Source organism: Nyctereutes procyonoides, unplaced genomic scaffold (assembly GCF_905146905.1).
Source record: "Nyctereutes procyonoides isolate TBG_1078 unplaced genomic scaffold, NYPRO_anot_genome, whole genome shotgun sequence".
Taxonomy (NCBI): Eukaryota; Metazoa; Chordata; class Mammalia; order Carnivora; family Canidae; genus Nyctereutes; species Nyctereutes procyonoides.
Genome location: NW_026575020.1, coordinates 31,985,107 through 32,003,975, shown reverse-complemented (window position 1 = coordinate 32,003,975; position 18,869 = coordinate 31,985,107). Strand labels below are relative to the sequence as shown.

Sequence of the window (18,869 nt, the reverse complement as noted above, 5' to 3'; positions counted from 1 at the left end):
TTGGTTGGAAGGACTGCTTATTAAACAAGCGGATTCCGAGGCTCCGCTGTAGGCTCACGGAGGCCTGGGTATCCGGATGCCCCCACGTGCTGGTGCCTGGCAGGTTTGGGAGACGCTGGTCCAGAAGAGCCAGAGTGTAGCCAAGGGCATAGGATGCAGGGCTGGGGTTCCTCCTTGGCTCCTAGGGGAGCACTGAGCATCTCAGACAAATGCAGTGAGCGGCACTGTGGTGTGCCCAGCACCATGCGAGGCTTGGGGCTGGGAGGGCAGGCAGGAGCTCAGGAACAGAGAAATATTGGGGTCCAAAACCCGGGGCAGGACACGTGGTCCAGATGGCAGCCACGCGGGGGGCTTCTGCCAAGGGAAGGTGGTTGTGGGGAGAGGGCCCCATGGAGGGTGGGGAGGCAGGTGGAGGCTGGTATCTGGCTCTGACGCCAGGTGTTTCCTGCTCCCCCCCCCCGCCCCCCACACCTCCCGGTTGGGTCTTCCTGCGCAGGAGACCCCGGGGCTCATAGAGCAGCTGGCTCCCCTGCCTTCCAGGGACTGGCCGTCAGAAGGGGACCCTGCCTGGCCCCCTCCCCACAGACGCTAGTGCTGCGGGCGGGGGGGGGGGGGTTGCCCAGACAGGCCCCAGCTCACTGCCTTGTCCCTGTAAAACTGCAGGGTGGGGACAGGGAAGCAAAGCCGTTTATAAAGCTTTAAAACCGTTTATGGTCCCAGGGGGCAGATTAACAATTCAGCACCATCCCCGCCAAAGCGTCTTGGCTGGCAGGGCGGCAAAGACTTCAGGGAGAGCCGAGGACGGGCAGTGTCAGCGGGCTCCACTGGGCTGTCGGGCTGTAGGGCTGTTGCGGGGCCTGCCACCACCTCTCTGCCTCCCAGCCTCTGCTTTGCTGTCCTTCCCCGCACAGCTGTCCCCTTCCCTGCCAGCACCCCTCCCTCCCTTCCATCCTTCCCGGAGGCCCCTCAGTGCCATCCCGCCTGCCCCCAGCCCTGCCTCCCAAAGCCCTCAGTGGGTTTCCTGGGTCCTCAGCATAGCCAGGCTAGGGACACAAGTGTCCAGGGGCCACCGGGTCAGCCCGTCCCCTCCCACCCCCCTCCTTGACCCTCTGCCGCTGGGTGAGCGTGCACGCGCCTGTCTGCAGCTCTGCTCTGCGCACCTGGGGCAATGCCGTCTTGATGTATCGCTTGCACCTGTGGCTGGCGCTGTTCCCATTTGCGATCCTCAGACTCTATCCCGAATCTCAGCCATCCCCGTGGCTGCCAGGCTAGGCTGGTTAAAGATGCAAACGCCGACCCTTCACTCCCAGAGCTGCGGGAATTGGTGTGTGAGCCCCATCATGCCCATATTACGAGATAAGGAAACCGAGGCCCAGGGACAGACGCCTCTGACTCGGGTGACCAGCAAGCATATGGCAGGGCTTTTCTAGCCTGCCTCCCATCTTGGGCAGGACAAGGGCCCCGCAGACTTGTCACCATGGTGCCTGGCTGGGCCGAGTCCCCAGGCAGCAGAAGGAGGTCTGGAAGGTGACAGGCTAGCAAGGATGGCAGGTGTGAGAGTCACAGAAGCAAGCGACTGGCTGCTCTTTTTCTGCTAACTCATGTGTGAGGTCATGGATGAGCCATGCCTGCTCCCCACACTGGCCTCAGCCTCTCTGACCCCGGGACCCACTACTAAGAGAAGGTGTGGGACATGCCAGCATTAGCATTTCGAGGTTTGAGAAGTTCAAGAAGGCTTCCTGGAGGAGGAGGCGGTATGCTCTGGGTACCCCAATGGCAGTGTGGGCCCTAGAAGGGCAGAGAGAAGGGCATCCAGGGAGTGGGCACGGCCAGGGCTGAGGGGTGGCAGGAGGGGTAGGGGGCAAGGGAGGCCATGTCGCTCGTAGGGCCTGTTCGGAGTTAACCGTGGACAGAGGTCAGGCTGGGGCGCCAACAGAGCTGCCAGCGGCGTGTGCGTCTGCTGGCCGGGCCGAGCCTCAGGACTGGCGCCCGTCGCGGGTGTCCTGCCCCTCGGCGTGCGTGTATCTGCAGAGCGAGGCTGAGACACTCCAGCTGGACGTGGCCCTGGTGTCAGAGCCGTGGCTGCTGACAGCCCTGGGCGCCTGGCCTGCGCCGGCACCCTTCCCATCACAGCACCAGGCTGCCTGCTGCTGGAGGGGCTCCGAGAGCCAGGCTGAGCCAGGGGCCTCCTGTATCTCAGACATGGGAGACAGGCTCTGTGGCCGCCATGGCCACTCCCCAACATCCTCCAGGACCTGATAGGGGAGTTAGAGCCAGAGAGGGACACATAGATTAGCAGCAGCAATCTGAGCACAGGCCCCGGGCCGTCTGGCGGGCGATCCTTGATGTCCTCATTGCTGTACAGAGTGGAGAACTGAGGCACAGAGTGGGCGAGCCCCATGCTTGCCATGACCTGGAGGTAAAGCCAGGGCGGCCCTAGGGGGTCTGCTGTGGGCCGGGATTTTGGGGCTGCTCAATGCCCAGCAGAGTCTAATCTTGACTTCCCTCGAGCTGAGTAAGTTCCCTTGCTGATGAAACCAGAGCTCAGTGACCTTGTGGGGCACAAAGGGCAGAAACTCAGGCAAGGTGACCTTCACAGAATGAGTCATGCTGCAGGCCGAGGGAGGGAAGTGCAATCCCGCCAGTCAGGACCACAGCCTGGCCTTCTCTGGGCACTGGCATCCTTCCTCTCTCCCACACACAGACCAGCCCCTCCGGCTGTCCACACACATGGCTGAAAGCACCACCCTGGCTGCAGCCTGAGCACCTGTGTCTCTGCCTTGGGTCAAGTGACCGGCAGGGACTGGCTGGTGCTGGGTCTCAGCCCTTCCTTGGGAAAGAGGGAAGGATCGGCTCGGCCTGTGACACATGTCCACTCCGACTCCAGCAAGCTGTGGCCGGAGGGCTGGCAGCAGGATACCAATGGACTGTAAGGGCAAGGCACAGGGAGGAGGGTAGGGGCTGGTAGTGCCCTGAGACCTACGGCTGCAGGGCTTTGCACAGCGGGATTCACAGGGGCACATCTCGGCCCCCAGATGTGACGATATGGCATGTCTAACCTGGGCCCTGACCCCAGAACTCCTAGTTGCTGGGACCTCTGCCAGCCTTGGTTTGCTCATCTTCAAATGTGGGAACCACCACACCCGAGGGGTCTCCAACAAGTGCTGTGCAGGACAGTGGGGATGCTCATGCCCCCCAGTCCTGGGCAGCCCCAGATTCCAGGTGGCGGGTGGGCCGTGGGGCATGGATGGCCTTGGGCTGTGATGGGGTCCTGTTTGCCAGAAGGGTGCGCATGGACTGGCCCGCCCTGATGGGCACTGGCTTTGGCTGGAGCGCCAGAAACTGCCCTGTCTTCCTGACCCTGAGTCCTTGTCTGCAAAGTCAGAGTCCCAGGGTCTGCTCTGCCCTCCCACGAGCCAGGGACGCGAAGGAGGGCTCCCAGGGTGCATTCCGCTGTGGCGTCCGGGCTACTTCGGAGTGAGGCTGAGGTGGGCTGTGGTATCCTACGAGCCCCACAGGAGGGAAGGGCGTGGGGGAGTCAGGCCATCAGCCGTCTGTTTTTCTTTGCCTCACCTCAGCGAAAAGCGTGAAATGCATCTGGACAGCAGGCCTGGCCCCCGCCCAGCATCCCCCCGCCAGCCGCCTCGCCTGCACACCCAACTCCCTGGATCCGGCCCCAGGTCGGCCTGCACCCTTGGCAGGACCAGCAGGCCAGCTGGCCTCAGCCGCCCCAGGGGCCAAGGCGGGTGGGAGGTGCCCGGCAGGGCGCCCGGGAATGTGGGGGTCCCCGGGGCGCCTTCTTTGTCTGTCTGTGTGGCCTGCCTTGTGTCTTCCTGACTTGGGCCCTGTCTGCGTCTGCCTGTCTGCACCTCCATCTGAATTCGGAGCTGTCTGTGAGTCCGTGTCTTGTTGTCTCATCACTTGGGGTCTGTACACATCTGTCTATCTGTCTAGAGTCTGGGTTCTCCTCCCAGACTCACCTCTGATGCACACACAGTGCCTCCTGGGAAGGACTCTCCATGTCCATCTACAGACGGGGTGCTGGTCTTCGCATCCCCCAGACCCCCTTCCCAGCCCAGCTGTACAGTCTGCAGGGAAACCCCTAGACCTCTGACCTCACCACCCCCTTCCCACACGGCTGCCCTGGGGCGGGGGCCCAGCCCCTCCCTCCCCCACACACCAACTGCTCAGCTCTTGAGTCTCCGAATGAAAATCCCATGTCAGTTCTCACACATTCCTGGAAGGGGAGAAACAGCCGCAGATTCCAGCAAGTCTTTGGCAAGGTTTATCAAAAACTTTAGAAACGTGCACACCATAAAGCTCTTCACTGCACATTCCTGTAATCGTAAAAAAGTAGGAAATAATGCAAATGCTCACCCATAGAGCCTGGCTGAGTAAGCTGGGCTTCCCCACGCTATGGAGCACGATGCAGCTTGGAAAAGAAGCCAGGCTCTGCAGGGGTCCCTGGGGACGTTCAGCGTGACCAGGGCGCATATGGTACATGCAGTGCTAGACCGCCTGGTGAGACGGGGAAGGTGTGGAAAGCATATACGGAATGCCATTTTAGCTTAAGAGAAGGAAGGAAGTATGTATTTGCTTATATTTTTAGAAAGAAGCAATGAGAGGGAAGTAAAATTGTTCCTTCTGGGGCAGAGCAGGGGAGAGGCAGGAAGTGAGACCTCTCTGAATGCCCTTGCTTTTAGGCTTTTGACTTTGGAACCAAGTGCTTTCTACAACTAGAAGGCAAAACTAAATCAAATTTAAAAACAACAACAACAAAATCCCATAAGAACTAACTGGAATAAATCAACCTGAGGATCTAGTTGGTGGAAAAACCATACTAAGAATTATTTCAAGTGAGACAGTCTTTTTTACTATCCGCCCCTGAGGAGGTAAGAACAAAAAAGAGTAATGAGTAAGCATCATGTTCCATTCAGGAGATACGTTGGTAAAAATATTGGTAATGCTATTTTTAAGTTATTACATATCATAGGGAAAAACAAGGAATCAGGTCAATATAAGCTCATGTTTTATTTTTCTATTTCTAGAAAAGAAAGTATTCCCTGGCTCTGGTGTCTGAAAAAGCATAGAACCAATGAAAACCCAGGAGTAGGGATGCCTGGGTGGTCAGTGGTTGAGCGTCTGCCTTCAGCTCAGGGTGTGATCCTGGGGTCCCGGGATTGAGTCCTACATTGGGCTCCCTGCATGGAGCCTGCTTCTCCTTGTGCCTGTGTCTCTGCCTTTCTCTCTGTGTCTCTCATGAATAAATAAATAAAATCTTAAAAAAAGGGGGGGGGGACCCAGGAGCAGCTAGCACCCCTAGTGCTCAGACTATGTTCTCTACAAACCACTTACCACTAAGAGACCCAGGCTGTTACAGGGCAAGAGTGCATCCCAGGACCAAGATGAGCTGGGACATCTTGTGCTTAAAAGCAAAATGTTATCAAGCATTAGTGGGGGGTCCCATCAAAATGACACAGGAGCTGACGTGAAGGGCCTCCAAGCCCATAGTCCCAGTGGGATCATTTGAAAATCAATAAGTACATTAAATATGTAATAATCAGTGGGATCATAGTGATATTGGGAAACTACCACAAATCTCTTGGGGAGCCCACCTATTCTGAAAACTGGTTAAGAACTGAGCATCTGGGCCTTTCCTCTGCAGACTATATTTCAGGATAACTGTGTCGGTATTAGGGAACGTTCTTTAAGAGAGGACCAGAGCTGATAAATGCGGAAGAGATGATGGTGTTTGAAAAGTCTCTCTGGCAGCCTCTGATGAAATAGTCGATCTAAGTAACAATCCCCAAAGGCTGCTAAATCGATGAGGCGGAGGGTCGGCAAGGAACTTTCCAAAGAAGGAATTCAACTGATAGCAGCTAAGCCCACCGGTTATCCTGGGCATGTCGACAGGAGGCCTGGAGGCTCAGCCCCTGAAAGCGATGTGATAGGATGCCAGTGTAGACGACAAAACCGTGATGGAGGATCACGTGATGGAGGAAACCCAGCCAGCTCTCGTATATGGAAAATTCTGTAAGATAAATGACCCAGTTTCTTCTATAAACAACTTGGGGCGGGGAGTGGGCGAGGAGAATGAAGGGAACCGAAATGTTCTAGAATCGAAAGAGCCAAACGCAACTGGATCCTACGTTGAACAAACCAAACTGTAAAAAAGACATTTTGGAGCCGATTGAAGGAAGCGGAGCACAGACTGTGTATTTTTGTTAAAGTCTTCATCTGTCAGATTTTGCACTGAACAATTTATGAGTAAACTGATACCCTCTGGGATTTCCTTTAAGGTACTCAGTTGCCCCACCCCCACCCCCCTGCCACGCCATGCCCCTGCAAAAGAAAATGAGGGATAGTGAATTGGAGCAGGGTATGGTCGAGCCAACGACTACTGGCTTGTGGGAGATGATTGTTAGCCATCAAGGAGTTTTGCAAGCCAGTTGTCAAGTGGTTGTAACTTGAACCAGGCCACAGTGAGAATGGGCATGAGTGACTGCTACAGGCAGGGCGCTTTGATGCCAGAATGGGTTTATGGGTGCCCGGTGGGACGGATAGAAAAGCTAACAAGAGTGCAGCTAGTGATGCACGTTCACTCTGCTTTTGTTTCTGTGACATGTTCCACGATGGAGAGTTTACATGAGGGCCCGTCCTTTGGCCTAAAAATCCCACTTCTAAGAATTTATCTGGAAAGAGTCATTGGAGTAGGCCATGGCTCAGATGACTCCCATCGCTTAGCTTCAGAAACACGTATGGAGGGATCCCTGGGTGGCGCAGCGGTTTAGCGCCTGCCTTTGGCCCAGGGCGCGATCCTGGAGACCCGGGATCGAATCCCATATCGGGCTCCCGGTACATGGAGCCTGCTTCTCCCTCTGCCTGTCTCTCTCTCTCTCTCTCTCTCTCTCTGTGACTATCATAAATAAATAAATAAAAATTAAAAAAAAAGAAACACGTATGGAAAGACATCCACTTTGAATATATATATATTTTTTTAAGTAAATGACCTAACTATCAAAAAAGGATTGGTTTCCAGTCGAGGAAGGTAACAACGTTCTGGAGACTGGTTGCACAATCGTGTGGAGTATGTAACACCAACAAACAGTACACTAAGCAAAGTTACAATGGCAAACTGCATATGTATTTTACCCAACTAGAAATCTTAAAGAGAACCGATCGGATATGTTATACAATGGAACATGCTTAGAAATGATGTCGGGAAGAAAATGTAATGATATGGAAAAATAAGGACAATCTCGTTAGGTTACAAAACCATATGCTCAGCTTGACTGTGTTTGGGTGAATTTAAAAATGCGTGAGCTTGGAGAGCCAGGCTGGAAGGGCGCCATTCCCTGAGAGGGAGCTATACGCTGAGCACTCAAGGGAAGTGCGTGCTCATGAAATCTTCTTGGAGCCCTGGGAGCCAGGGTGGGGCATGCCGCTAGCATCACCCCCTCCACATGTGGAAGCCAGGCCCCGGAGTGGGAGGGGCAGAGCCGGCCTGGGTCTCCTCCTGCCCCCGTGCCCAGGCCCAGCTCCTGCCTCTTGCGTGCATGGCCCGGGGTGGGGGGGTTTTGTCTCTCCTGCCTCTTGCAGCCAGTTTCCTCAACTTTCCAAGCCAGAAGGGGTTGCTTTTGTGGTGAGGAAGCAACAATGCATAATGCTGGTGGTGTGTGTTGCAGGCTGTTGATGGAGAAAGGGGCGGATGACAGCCGGGACGGTGGTCATCACTGGGGGCATCTTGGCGACTGTGATTCTGCTCTGTATCATCGCTGTTCTGTGCTACTGCCGGCTTCAGGTACTCCCGGGGCACTGAGGGAGGTGCGAGGGGGGACCCCGCGAGGGCTGGGGCCCAGGAGGAGGGGAAGGGGTGGGTCCTGAGGAAGGTGCAAAGTGCACAACCCTGGCCTGGGTCCCACCTGTGGGGGCTCAGGATGTGGCCACCTGGCTCACCTGACCCGGGCCTTCCCAGACGCCCTGCAAGGAGAGGCTGCCCAGGCCCAGGGAGGGTAAGGGTCTTAGCCAGTGGCACATAGACAGTGTTCCTTGCCCCAGTCCCACCCCGCCCCTGCACTCTTCCTTCCCTGCCCACACCATAGGGCCCTCCAAACTGCACCCCCACAAACACACAGGTGTCCCTGAGGGGAGAGGGAGCCCTAAGTGCAGGGCAAGGCAGCCCAGCCCAGCACCCATCTTTGGGCTGCCTGACCCGTCTGTGCCTCAGTTTCCCCACCTGCAAAATGGCGATGCTTCTGGCGCTGGCCTCCAGTGGCCGTGGGGATGAAACCAGCCAGCCTCTTACGGCAGCACCCGGCGGGGTGGCCGGCCTGCGTGGTGGTCCCACGGGGTGGTCGCCGTGCGCTTGGGGTAGGGGGCGGGCGGGAGCCAGGCGTCACCAGCTCTCTGCCCACAGTACTACTGCTGCAAGAAGGACGAGTCAGAGGAGGACGAGGAGGAGCCTGACTTCGCTGTGCACTCGCACCTGCCCCCGCTGCCCGGCAGCCGCAACCTCGTGCTCACCAACGGGCCGGCGCTCTACCCGGCGGCCTCCACCTCCTTCAGCCAGAAGACCCCGCAGGCCCGCGCCCTGTGCCGCAGCTGCTCCCACTACGAGCCGCCCGCCTTCTTCCTGCAGGAGCCCGAGGACGAGAGCGTGCGCAACGGCGGGGAGCGCGTGGCCTACCAGAGCGTGGGCCAGGAGGACTCGGAGCTGCCGCCCGGGGGGCTGGGGGGCCTGCAGGCGCTCAACCCCAACCGCCTGTCGGCCATGCGGGAGGCCTTCTCCCGGAGCCGCAGCATCAGCACCGATGTCTGAGCCCCACACCATGGCGTGGGAGGGTGGCATCCCCCTGGCGCGTCGGCCCGGGGCCAGGCCAGGACCGGGGCTCAGCCCGGCCCTCCTCGTCTCCCTGCCAGCCATGGGGGCCCATTGGGAAGCTCCGCAGCCCCCCACAGGGATAGCACCCAGGGAGCGCTTGCCTGGCCGCCGGGGGTAGGGGCGGCAGGCGAGGCAGGGCTCGGGGGCGGGGGTACCAGGCTCCTGACCCCGGAGTTGCTGTCCAGTAAAGCTGCAGCAGAGGGTAGCCCCGACCTCGGCCCCGGTAACATCGCCATCCCCGGCTGCAAGGCCGGACCCTGACACCCCCTCCCCCTCCCTGTTCAAGGAAGAGGTAGCAACGGCGATGCCCCTGGTCCAGTAGCAATTGCAGACCAGTGTTCTGTCCTGGAAAGGGGGCCGCTGCCTTTTCCGGCCCCCCTCACACATGCACCCCTGGCTTCAGGTGCCAAGCGGCTGAGACACTCTTTGGGCTGGCCTCTCTGCGGATGCCCTAGAAGAGTTTTGGGGGCAGCCAGGCCCCTGAGATTCATAGCCCCAACTGACTTTCTGGTGGAAGAGGGAGGTCACGTGCCAACCACCTGCTTCAGGAGTATCCAGGCTAAAATACGTGCCCTGCTCCGAAGCCCTGGTGTATAGGCAGACAGAGCGAGGATCAGCCTCCCCATGAAGCCTGGGACCAGGCCCTCCTACCCACTGGGCCATCAGGCTCTGGTCCCCAGGGGAGACAGCCCCGAGCCCTCCCACCCGCCCCGTTTCTCAGGAGAATCCCAGAGCAAGGCCCCAAATCCTGCCCTCGCTCCATGGAAGAGCTCAGTGAGCCCACTGTCCACCCAGCTCCCAGCAGGGCCGGGGTCTCCTGGGAGCCCACTCTCCAGCTCCCTCTCTCTGGCCGAGAAGGTGATGCCCAATGGCCACCCCTGGGAAATGTGCCAGACCCAGAGGCCTGGGCCTGGGGAACGCAGCTTCCTGACCTGGCTGGAGGCAGCAGGGCCCCAGAGCCCCCTGCCCTCTCAGGGCCCCCTTGGAGCCCTCAGGGGATGGTAGCTCCTTTCTGCCAGGGAGACAAGCTCCTCTGCTAAGCCACCTTCCTAAAGTCAAACAAATCTTTGAGGGTCCCTGAGCCGCAGACAGCCTGAGCACCTGCCTCTTGCTGAAAGCTCTGAAGAGTCGAGTTGTCTGGACGTGAGCAGTTAAGGAACACTTACTATTTTTAGCTTTCTGGATTTTTTTTTTTCCTCCTTCTTTCTCCTCCTGCCTCAGTTTGGACACGCGAATGGAATCCATCCCTGAATTCCCCAAGGCCCAGCTCTCCCTCCTTTGTGGAATCCCATGAGTTTGTTTTGTGTACTTGCTTGGGGGGGGGGTGGGCTGGGGGGGGGGGCGAGCACCAGGAGGTGGCACCTCCTGTGGTGGTTCTGTTCCCGTTTCCTATTTCCTCCTCTGGTCTCTGTTTTCTGTATAGATTCTTAGATCCACTCGAGATGAGATAAGCACCCATCCGTGTGAGTTCACGCAGCTGCACTGCGGGGGAACTGCACCCCCGCCCCCCGAGAAAAGCAAAAGCCAATAAAACTCGTCTCCAGCACCATCGCCACCATGCCACGGTTGCCTTTGGTCAGCCTGGGATTCCAGGCCAGCCCAGATCCTTCCCTGGAACCTTCTGGGAGGGGGCTGTGTCCAGCCCAGTGCCAGGCCCAGTCTGCCTTTCCTCTGCCATCTGGGGGGGGTCGGCCACGGCACACCATGTCTTGAGGGTGTTTCCCAGGGGGGCCATGTCTGTCTGCCAAAGCTGGGAGCCACCAGCCTAAACTCTGGGCTCCCGGAGAGCAGGGTGGAGATGATGGGCTGAGTCACCTGGGACAAGTGCATGACGGTCTCTGGGCCTAGCATCAATGCAGTGGGGTGATAATGATGCCCGCTTCACAGGGCTCTTAGGAAGCATGTGGCGCAGAGCCTGGCATACAGCAAGTATACAGTGAGTGTTGCCAGAAAGGCAGGTGGGGCAGGGAGATGAGGGGTGATGACAGAGCATGCACGGCAGTGGGGTGCATCAAGGAGGCCCGGGATCGGGGATCCCTGGGTGGCGCAGCGGTTTGGCGCCTGCCTTTGGCCCTGGGCGCGATCCTGGAGACCCGGGATCGAATCCCACGTCGGGCTACTGGTGCATGGAGCCTGCTTCTCCCTCTGCCTGTGTCTCTGCCTCCCTCTCTCTCTCTCTGTGACTATCATAAATAAATTAAAAAAATAATAAAAAATAATAAATAAATAAAATAAATAAATAAATAAAAAAAAGGAGGCCCGGGATCGCCAGGACTTGCCTCCCCTGGAACCAAGCCAGCGGCCTCACGCCAGCCTGCCCCATAGCCTCAGTGACCGTCAACCTTAGCCCCAATCGCAGCCCCCTCAATGCCACCTGAACTCCACGAGGGTACCCTGCTCCTGCCCCAGTTTGGGCCATGCATCCCAGGGAAGCAGCCCGGCAGCCACCTGCCCCCCTGCTTGCTACCTATCCCCAAAGGACACAGTACCTGCAGCCTCCTCGGCCCTGTGGCAGCCTCACTCCCCAAGGTTGGGGGGGACACCCAGGTCCTCCCTCCCTCCTCCGAAGCCAGAGCAAGTTGCTCTCAGCATCTTCTACATCCTGGCCCCCCACCGGTATTCTCACCTGCCTGATTTACTCTGTTCTTCCCACACCCCCAGGTGGGGGCTTTCCTCCACAGGTTCAGGGTGTGCAATTTGTCCAGCTCCCAGCCCCCTCCCTAGGTTCCATACCAGTGAGTAGGCGTGAGATCAGTTCAGTTCTGGGTGCAACATTGAAGTCCCAATGCCTCTCCGTCCCCCTCACCCCTGCAGGTGCCCCATCTCCATTTGTGTGCCCCTGTCACCTCCTCTAGGGGGAGGGGGACACTGCAGCTTGGCCCCAGGCCCCAGGCCACCAGCCCAGGCCTTCCTGAACTCATGAGGAGGACAGCCTGGCTCTCAGAGCCTGACGGCCACCCCAGCCCTCCTGCCAGAGCCACTGGGAGCCCACGATGCCGCCATAAATACGACCACTTTATTAACATACAGAGGTGCTGACAGGACCATATCCTAGTGTGCCTCCTTCCGGGGCGTAAAGTGCAGCAGGTCCCTCCGTGTGTGAGAGCTTTGAGTGACGAGGCGAGTGGACGCTAGTTGTGAGATACGATTCCCCTGGAAGGAGCGCCCCTGAACAGGAGCTGGGTCCAAGGTGGCACCTGGATCTCCTGGCTCCCCCAGCCCTCCTCGACCCCACGGCCCTGGAGGCAGAGAGGACAGTCCCCAGCCCCTTGGGTGGGGCCGGGTGCACGGCCGGGTGCTGGCGGGAGGGAGCCACCAACAAACCATCCTCATAGCTCTAAGAACACCTTCCCAGGCAGCAGGGGCAGTTCTGTCGGGGGCGGGGGCCAGCGGCGCTCTTGGGGGGCTCTCCTTCCCTGGGGTGGGAGTGGGGAGAGCAGAGGCTCAGTGTCATATCTTCACAGCCTGGGCGCCCTCGGGAAGGGTGTCCGTGGAGGGGCCCCAGCAGCTGCGGGGGGGCCCCAGGGGTGGGGCACTCGGGTCTCTGAGGGGCGGCAGCAGGGCCTAGGAGTGGGGGGGTCTGCAGGAGCGGCAGCACGCCTTGCTGTAGTACCAGTGGCCGCACAGGTTCACCTTGATGGCCAGAGCGCAGTTGGTACCTGGCTGGTCCTGGCAGCTGTCGTCTGGGGGAGGGACATGGCGGGCGGGTGGGGGGGGTGGTAACAGGACATCAGAGGAGGCCAAGGAGGACAACTCAACAGGACAGGACCCCCCCACCCCACCCTGCTACTCCTCTCCTTAACTACGGGAGCTTGATCCACTCGGGGGTGGTCCTGGGCCGCAGAGCACCTGTGGACAGGTGGCCTCTACATGCTCATTTCTGGGTACAGGGACAATAGGCCGCCCACCACACCTCGGGGCCATGAGCGCTATGGCTCCGCCAGCCCTTTTCTGCCCCCCGCCCCTCCCTGAGATGTCACGGTATCTCCCCCGTGGTCTGAAGGGTGATGCCCAGAGCCAGGGTTGGGAGGAGGCCTTGACCTCACTCCTGAAGGCCTGAATGTTCCCGGGAGGCCCACACGTGTCCCCTCCGGAGAACAGGTGTGAAGTAGCTTGCTGCCTGCCCTGGTGCCCCTGCCCCTGTCCCAGGCACTTGAGCCCTGGGGCAGCCCTCGCCGCCTGCCTCCTGTGGTCCCGGCTCCTGAGCTGTGTGCTTGGTTCAGCTTGAGTCATCCTGGATTCCTGGTCCCCACCCATGGTTGGCCCCGTCTTCTGAAGCCGAATGCAGGTCTTGGCATGGCTTCCAGGGACCCTGCACTCCATTTAAGCCTCATCTACCACCCTTCCCACCTAGCACTTCCCACCTAGGCTCAGCCATTCTAGGAGGCATGGTGGGGGGAGCCTTAGTTCCCCCACAGGACTTGGTATTCATGGCCCTGGATCCTCCTGGTCCCCGTGGCTGACACCTGCTCATCCCCCAGGCCCTGGCTCTGCCCACCCTTGTCGGCCTCCCCCTTCTCACCTGGGGGTTCCGTGGGGCAGGGCTGCAGGTCACAGGCCTGCCTGCCAACGGGCTTCACCAGCGGGTCGCAGCCACGGACAATGTCCGTTCCCTGGTAGCACTTCACATCTCGCATCCGCACACCCACCCCGCAGGTCTTGGTACACTGATGGGAGAGACAGCGTAGCCAGAGCCCCCAGCTGGCAGGGCAGGGGTCTGGCCAGAGGAGGGGGCGTCCCACCCCTCCCACCAGGCTGCTGAGTCTCAGCTGATGGGAGACAGGAGACCTGCTGCCCATCCTCTCCCAGGGCCACTCGGCTTCACCATATGCACAGTGAAGCGGGGGCCCCCTCCTCTCTCACTGTCCCTGGGTGGGTCCTTGGATTCAGCATTCCTGGGGCCTGAGAGACAGAATGCTCAGGACACACAGGGCCATGGCCGAGCGAGAGCACTGGTTTCCACTCCAGTAAAAAACTGTCGCGCGCCAATTAGACCTATCTTCCAAAGTCACCACTCCCACCCGAGGCTCCCCCGTCCAGATGTTCCCCTTGGAAAACCCCGCTGAGCTCCCAGAACACCAGGGACATCTGCTGACCCCAGTTGCCCCATCAACCTCCTGCCAAGATCCCACAGGCGGTGGCTCCCTCTTGTTCCCCTCCCCGATATGGGTGACCCCATGTCACCCAGACACATCTGGGACCTGAGCCCTCGACTCCCTGAGGGGGCTGGGGTGGGCAGGGAGCCTTGGTCCCTGGATGCCTGTTCATCCTTCAGGCCCTGGCCCTGCCCACACCTCCTCTGGAAGTCTCCACCCCACCCTCATACCCTTAGCCCCTCTGTCCCTCCAGGTCAGTCCTCTTGTGGGCAACTCAGAATGAGTAAACGTGCACGTTTTTGCTCTTGAACGAGCATGTGTGCTGTAGGAAGCAGAGGTCCCATCTAGGGCAAGACTTGGTCACCTTAAGTATTTCCACTAGGAACCCCAAGCAGGGGACTCACCCTACCTTACAGATTCTAAGAATATTCACCTTGAATTCTAAGATTTAGGGATTTGGCCTCCACATCCTAGTGACCAGGACCATGGAAGCCATGGGTACATGTGGGTACATGGGTACAGGGGTGTGTCTGGGGTACACTATAGAACATCACAGTGGAAGGAATTTCCAGGGCTCCCCATCCCATGCAATGCCCCTGTGTCATCCCCATAGAGTTCAGAGCTGGCCCATGAGGACACTGAGGCTGGAGGCTCTGGGACCCCAGGTCACACAGCCTGCCCACAGCTGCACCGGCCCCGGGGCTCCTGTTCCCTACCCCCACCCCACTCAAGTGATGCTCCATGACCACTGTGGGGACGTGGGGCAGGACCAGAACTCAGGGCTGGCCTGAGATCCCAGAGTGGCCAGCTGGTGCTCACCTCGGACCACGGGCTGGTGTACCACTTGAAGCAGGGCCTCTCGAAGCAGGTGCTCTCCTCGGGGGGCTTCTTAGCCAGCCCACACTCAGGCCCACTGCGTGTCTGTGGCTTCCCGTTGGCCAGCTCCATGCACAAGACCAGCCTCTTCTTCACCCCTCGGCCACAGGTGGTGTTACACTGGAGGTGGGGGACAGGTGGGGCCGGGTCAGAGGCCAGAGGCCAGGAGGACCAGCACACAGCACACGTGACTCCGGTAACACAGCTTGGTTGGTGACAACCGGGTGAGAACGTTTGGATCAACCACAAATTGGCTGAGAACTCTTTGGTCGATAACCATTTGGCCCAAAACACATCTGATCAAAAGCAATTTCACAGAAAACCATCTGTTTTGAAACAAAATGGTTCATGACAATTTGTCCCGAGATGACTTGACTAATAGCAGTCTGCCTGAAGGAACTGGTTGAGAACAACTGGTCTGGAGTGACAAGTCAACACCTGGCCGGTTGGTGGGCAGACGACATGGTCGTGAAACCAATAGATGCAGAGGCCCCCGGGGGAGCCGAGAGCCAGTGCAGCCTGAGGGCCCCCAGCCCTGGTTCTCCATAAATCCATAAAGAAAAAAACATGACCAATCTGCGTGCATCATGGGGCATTTGGCTACTTAGATTTGGCAAGTTTTAAGGGGTTTTCTTACCTTTGGCGCTTTTTTCTATCTCCAATTAATTTTTAGTGAATTGTGCCATCATAATTTGCAATTAATTCCCCAAGTGACCCATCGGTCCTCCTGGTCGCTTGGCTCTCGGCCAAACACTGCCCCAGGCAGAGGGCAGCCCAGCCACTGGCCCAGGGCACTCACCCGCTCCCAGTCCTGGGCCAGCCAGTGGGCAGGGCAGTTCCTGTCCCCACAGGGGTGGATGGCCAGAGGCTTGGTCTCCATCTGGCACTGCGACTCGGGCACCACCCGTCCATCACTGGTCTTGCAGTACACGTGCCGGATCATGCGGCCCTGCCCACAGCTTCCACTGCACTGCAAGGGGAGGCCAGGGGGGAAGGGGGGTGGTTAGAGGCAGGGCCCTAGCCATGCCATCCCCCCTGCTGTCATTCCCAGAGAGGACCAGCTCCCCAAGCGGTGTGGGGGAGGGAGCGGTTGCCACAGCAACCACGTTTTAAATAACATTTTCTGTTCTAATTACAGAAATATTACATGCTCAGTGGAAAAACAAGACACAGAAAAGCACACCTAAAATACCTAAAAAGGTCATCTGTGTACCCAGCACCCAGAGGGGACCCTGGTGAGCATCTGAGTGTCTGTCTTACAGAGAGACGCAGAGATAGGCGCAGACGAGCAGGGAAGTCGTGAAAAGGGATTGTGAAGGAGCCGCTTGCTTTGGGGCAAAGGTCCTGATTCCTCAGAATAATGGGGAGAGCAGCCCCCTGGGTCTTTTAACCCCACCTCCTCACTCTAGAAAAACAGGGAGACTGAAGCACAGCAAGGGGAAGAACCTGGGACCCACTGTCGCTGGGCACGGGTCACCCCTCCACGCGCACCACCCCAGCCGGGCCTGCCCTTACCGGGCCCCAGTCGGAGACGGTCCACTGGCGGTCGCAGGGGGGCCCCGTGCAGTCCTTCTCCCCCACGGGCCTGGTGTTGGGGTCGCACAGCTTCTCGTCCTCAGAGCAGCGGATGTCCCTGGTCACCACGCTGCGCTCCCCACACTTGGCCGTGCACTGTGAGGAAGCAGTGAGGGAGGGGTCAGGGCCGCCCCGACGTGCGGGGACACGACCACGAGGGCCCGGCCGCATACACGCACCTCAGACCACTCGGACATCTCCCACTGGGGCCCACACGCAGGGTTGCGGCATGTCTTGCGCTCCTCGGGCCGCACGGCCTCAGCCGCCTCGCACAGGTCACTGTACACGGAGCTGTCAAAGCCGGGAGACAGCATCTTCCAGCAGCGCACGATGCGGAACTGGTAGCCCTCGCCGCAGGTGCGCGAGCACTCGCTCCAGCTACTGGTCTCCCACCTGCCTCGGGAGGGGCCGGCCTTCAGAGACCCCACCTTACCCTCTGCGGCAGGGACCCCATGCAGCCCCACGCCGTGAGAGGGCCTGCCCCCCTACAGTGTCCCAAATCACACGGGGCTAAGCCAACCAGGAAGCTGGTGAGGCCCCAGGGTGGAGGCTGCTACCTGATGACCCAGAGCCCCCTGGGAGGCACCCAAGGTGGGGGGCAGGATGCCCCGCTGGTGCCCAGACCGTGTGCTTGGCCCACCTGCCTGGGAATCGAGTGGCCTCCACCTGCTGTCACGTCCAGACACGCCAGCTGGCTTTCCAGCCACTTGAGGAGCTGTGTCCCGGCCTTGCTCCCTTGCTCATGCTGTTTCTCCCTCCCAAAGCCCTCCCTCCTTCTCCTACCCGAGATCAGGCTTCCATGTCCCAGAGCCAGCGCTGCCCTCCAGGGCGGCCCCCAGGGGGAAGGGCAGGCCCCCTAGGGCCACATGACCAGCTCCTCAGAAGGGAGCAAGGACCCAGTGGAGCCAAGGACCCAATGGAGCAAGCAGCAAGAGAACAGGTGTGTAGCCTCGGGCTCCTCTGGAGACCCTGGCGTGGTCGTAACCGGGAAGAGGACGTGCTTAGGGCTCTGTCTCTGACCATTTGTGAGGCAGAGCAGGACACGGCAGGACTGGCAGGACTGGCAGGCCAGTCAGTGCCCCCACCCCGCAGGCCCCACATCCCGCCCACAAAGCCCGTTGAAGGAGCAGGGTGCCCGCTAACTCCTGCTGCTCCCCTGAGCAGAGGCAAAGCAGAGACCTAGCTGCCCCCACACTGCTGCCCAGGGTGCTGGGGGGCAGGTACCTGGGCTGGCACTCCCTCCCGGCGCAGAACTCCTGGACAGGCTCTGGACGGGTCAGAGCGTCACAGTAGCTGTCATCTACCTCGATGCCATCGTAGCGGACACACATAGCGTAGGTCGACATGACCCCTGGTTCAGGACAAGGGAAGGGCCCATGAGACACAAGCGAGTCCCCTGGAGACCAGCAGATGGACCGTGTGCACAGGCAAGTCACCTGACCTCTCAGAGCTTCCTGGTCTAAATTGAGGATGATGACAGAAACCAGCTTACAGAACAGAGGCAGAGCTGCGTGAGGACAGCTTTGTGGATTTGAACTCTCCCCTTGCCCATGTCTTAGGGTCTGACTGCTCTCTGAAGCCCCACCTCCACTCCTACCTCATCCAGCTCAGACTGGGCACCTGCTTTGTATATCACAAACCCTGGGCTTTGAATAAACTCAAACTGGCCCTTACAGGGGTACAGAGGCAAATACAGCCAGGTGTCACTAATTTTCATTCATTCAGCAACTACCCATCTATGGTTGGGTCAACGGGATAGTAGGTAAGTAGATGAATAGGTAGATGGATAAGTGGATGGATGGATGGATGGATGGATGGATGGATGGATGGACAGATTGTGAGTAAATGGATGGGTGAATGGATTGATGAGCAGGTTGTGGGTGGATGGATATGGGTGGATGGATGGGTGGATGGATGGGTAGATGGATGGATGGATATGGACAAATATGAATAGATGGATATGGATGATAGATATGGTAGGTGGTGGATATGGATGGACGAATATGGTAGGTGGTGGAAATGGATGGGTGGATATGGACAGACAGTTTGGTGGGTAAATGGAAGGATGAGTAGGTTGGTGGGTGAGTGGGTGGGTGGATGGATATGTTTGGAAACTCTCGCCATTCCAGCCCTTTCCAGCCCCGTCCCCAGGTGTTGCATTTCATCTTCAGACTCTCCCTGCCCTCCCATGACACACCTTAATCCTCATCCAACTCTCTTTGAACTTTCTTTAATCACTACTATGCATGTTCACCTTCCTTGGCCCACCAGTACTCCATAAATCCCATGAGGGGGATGATACATTAAGGGCCAGCCCTCACCCAGTGTCATTAGTTCCTTGATGCCCCCCTCATCTCCTACTCCTCTGGTCTTCTTGCCCCTGCACCCCTGCATCTGGCACCAAGTGGGCACATTGAGCCAAATTCACTGAACCATAGTTA

General features: G+C 58.7%; 2 protein-coding genes across 6 annotated transcripts in view; one reads left to right on the top strand and one right to left on the bottom strand.

Moving 5' to 3' along the window:
• The window catches only part of FAM163B (family with sequence similarity 163 member B), a 28,115-nt gene extending 17,901 nt beyond the window's left edge, over positions 1 to 10,214 (top strand). For both annotated transcript variants that reach the window (XM_055329421.1, XM_055329417.1), the window contains exons 2-3: positions 7,686 to 7,801; positions 8,417 to 10,214. In XM_055329421.1, the coding sequence (XP_055185396.1) occupies positions 7,709 to 7,801; positions 8,417 to 8,818 (495 nt within the window). In that variant the 5' untranslated portion in view covers positions 7,686 to 7,708 and the 3' untranslated portion in view covers positions 8,819 to 10,214. The remainder of the gene's footprint in view (positions 1 to 7,685; positions 7,802 to 8,416) is intronic.
• Positions 10,215 to 11,888: 1,674 nt separating this feature from the next.
• ADAMTSL2 (ADAMTS like 2) overlaps positions 11,889 to 18,869 on the bottom strand; it is a 33,148-nt gene continuing 26,167 nt past the window's right edge. For 3 of the 4 annotated variants that reach the window (XM_055315133.1, XM_055315129.1, XM_055315124.1), the window contains 7 exons: positions 17,653 to 17,779; positions 16,608 to 16,821; positions 16,369 to 16,524; positions 15,653 to 15,823; positions 14,797 to 14,973; positions 13,404 to 13,548; positions 11,889 to 12,564 (listed from right to left, as the gene is read on the bottom strand). In XM_055315133.1, coding sequence (XP_055171108.1) covers positions 12,446 to 12,564; positions 13,404 to 13,548; positions 14,797 to 14,973; positions 15,653 to 15,823; positions 16,369 to 16,524; positions 16,608 to 16,821; positions 17,653 to 17,779 — 1,109 coding nt within the window. In that variant the 3' untranslated portion in view covers positions 11,889 to 12,445. The remainder of the gene's footprint in view (positions 12,565 to 13,403; positions 13,549 to 14,796; positions 14,974 to 15,652; positions 15,824 to 16,368; positions 16,525 to 16,607; positions 16,822 to 17,652; positions 17,780 to 18,869) is intronic. The other variant, XM_055315140.1, reaches the window with a different exon arrangement.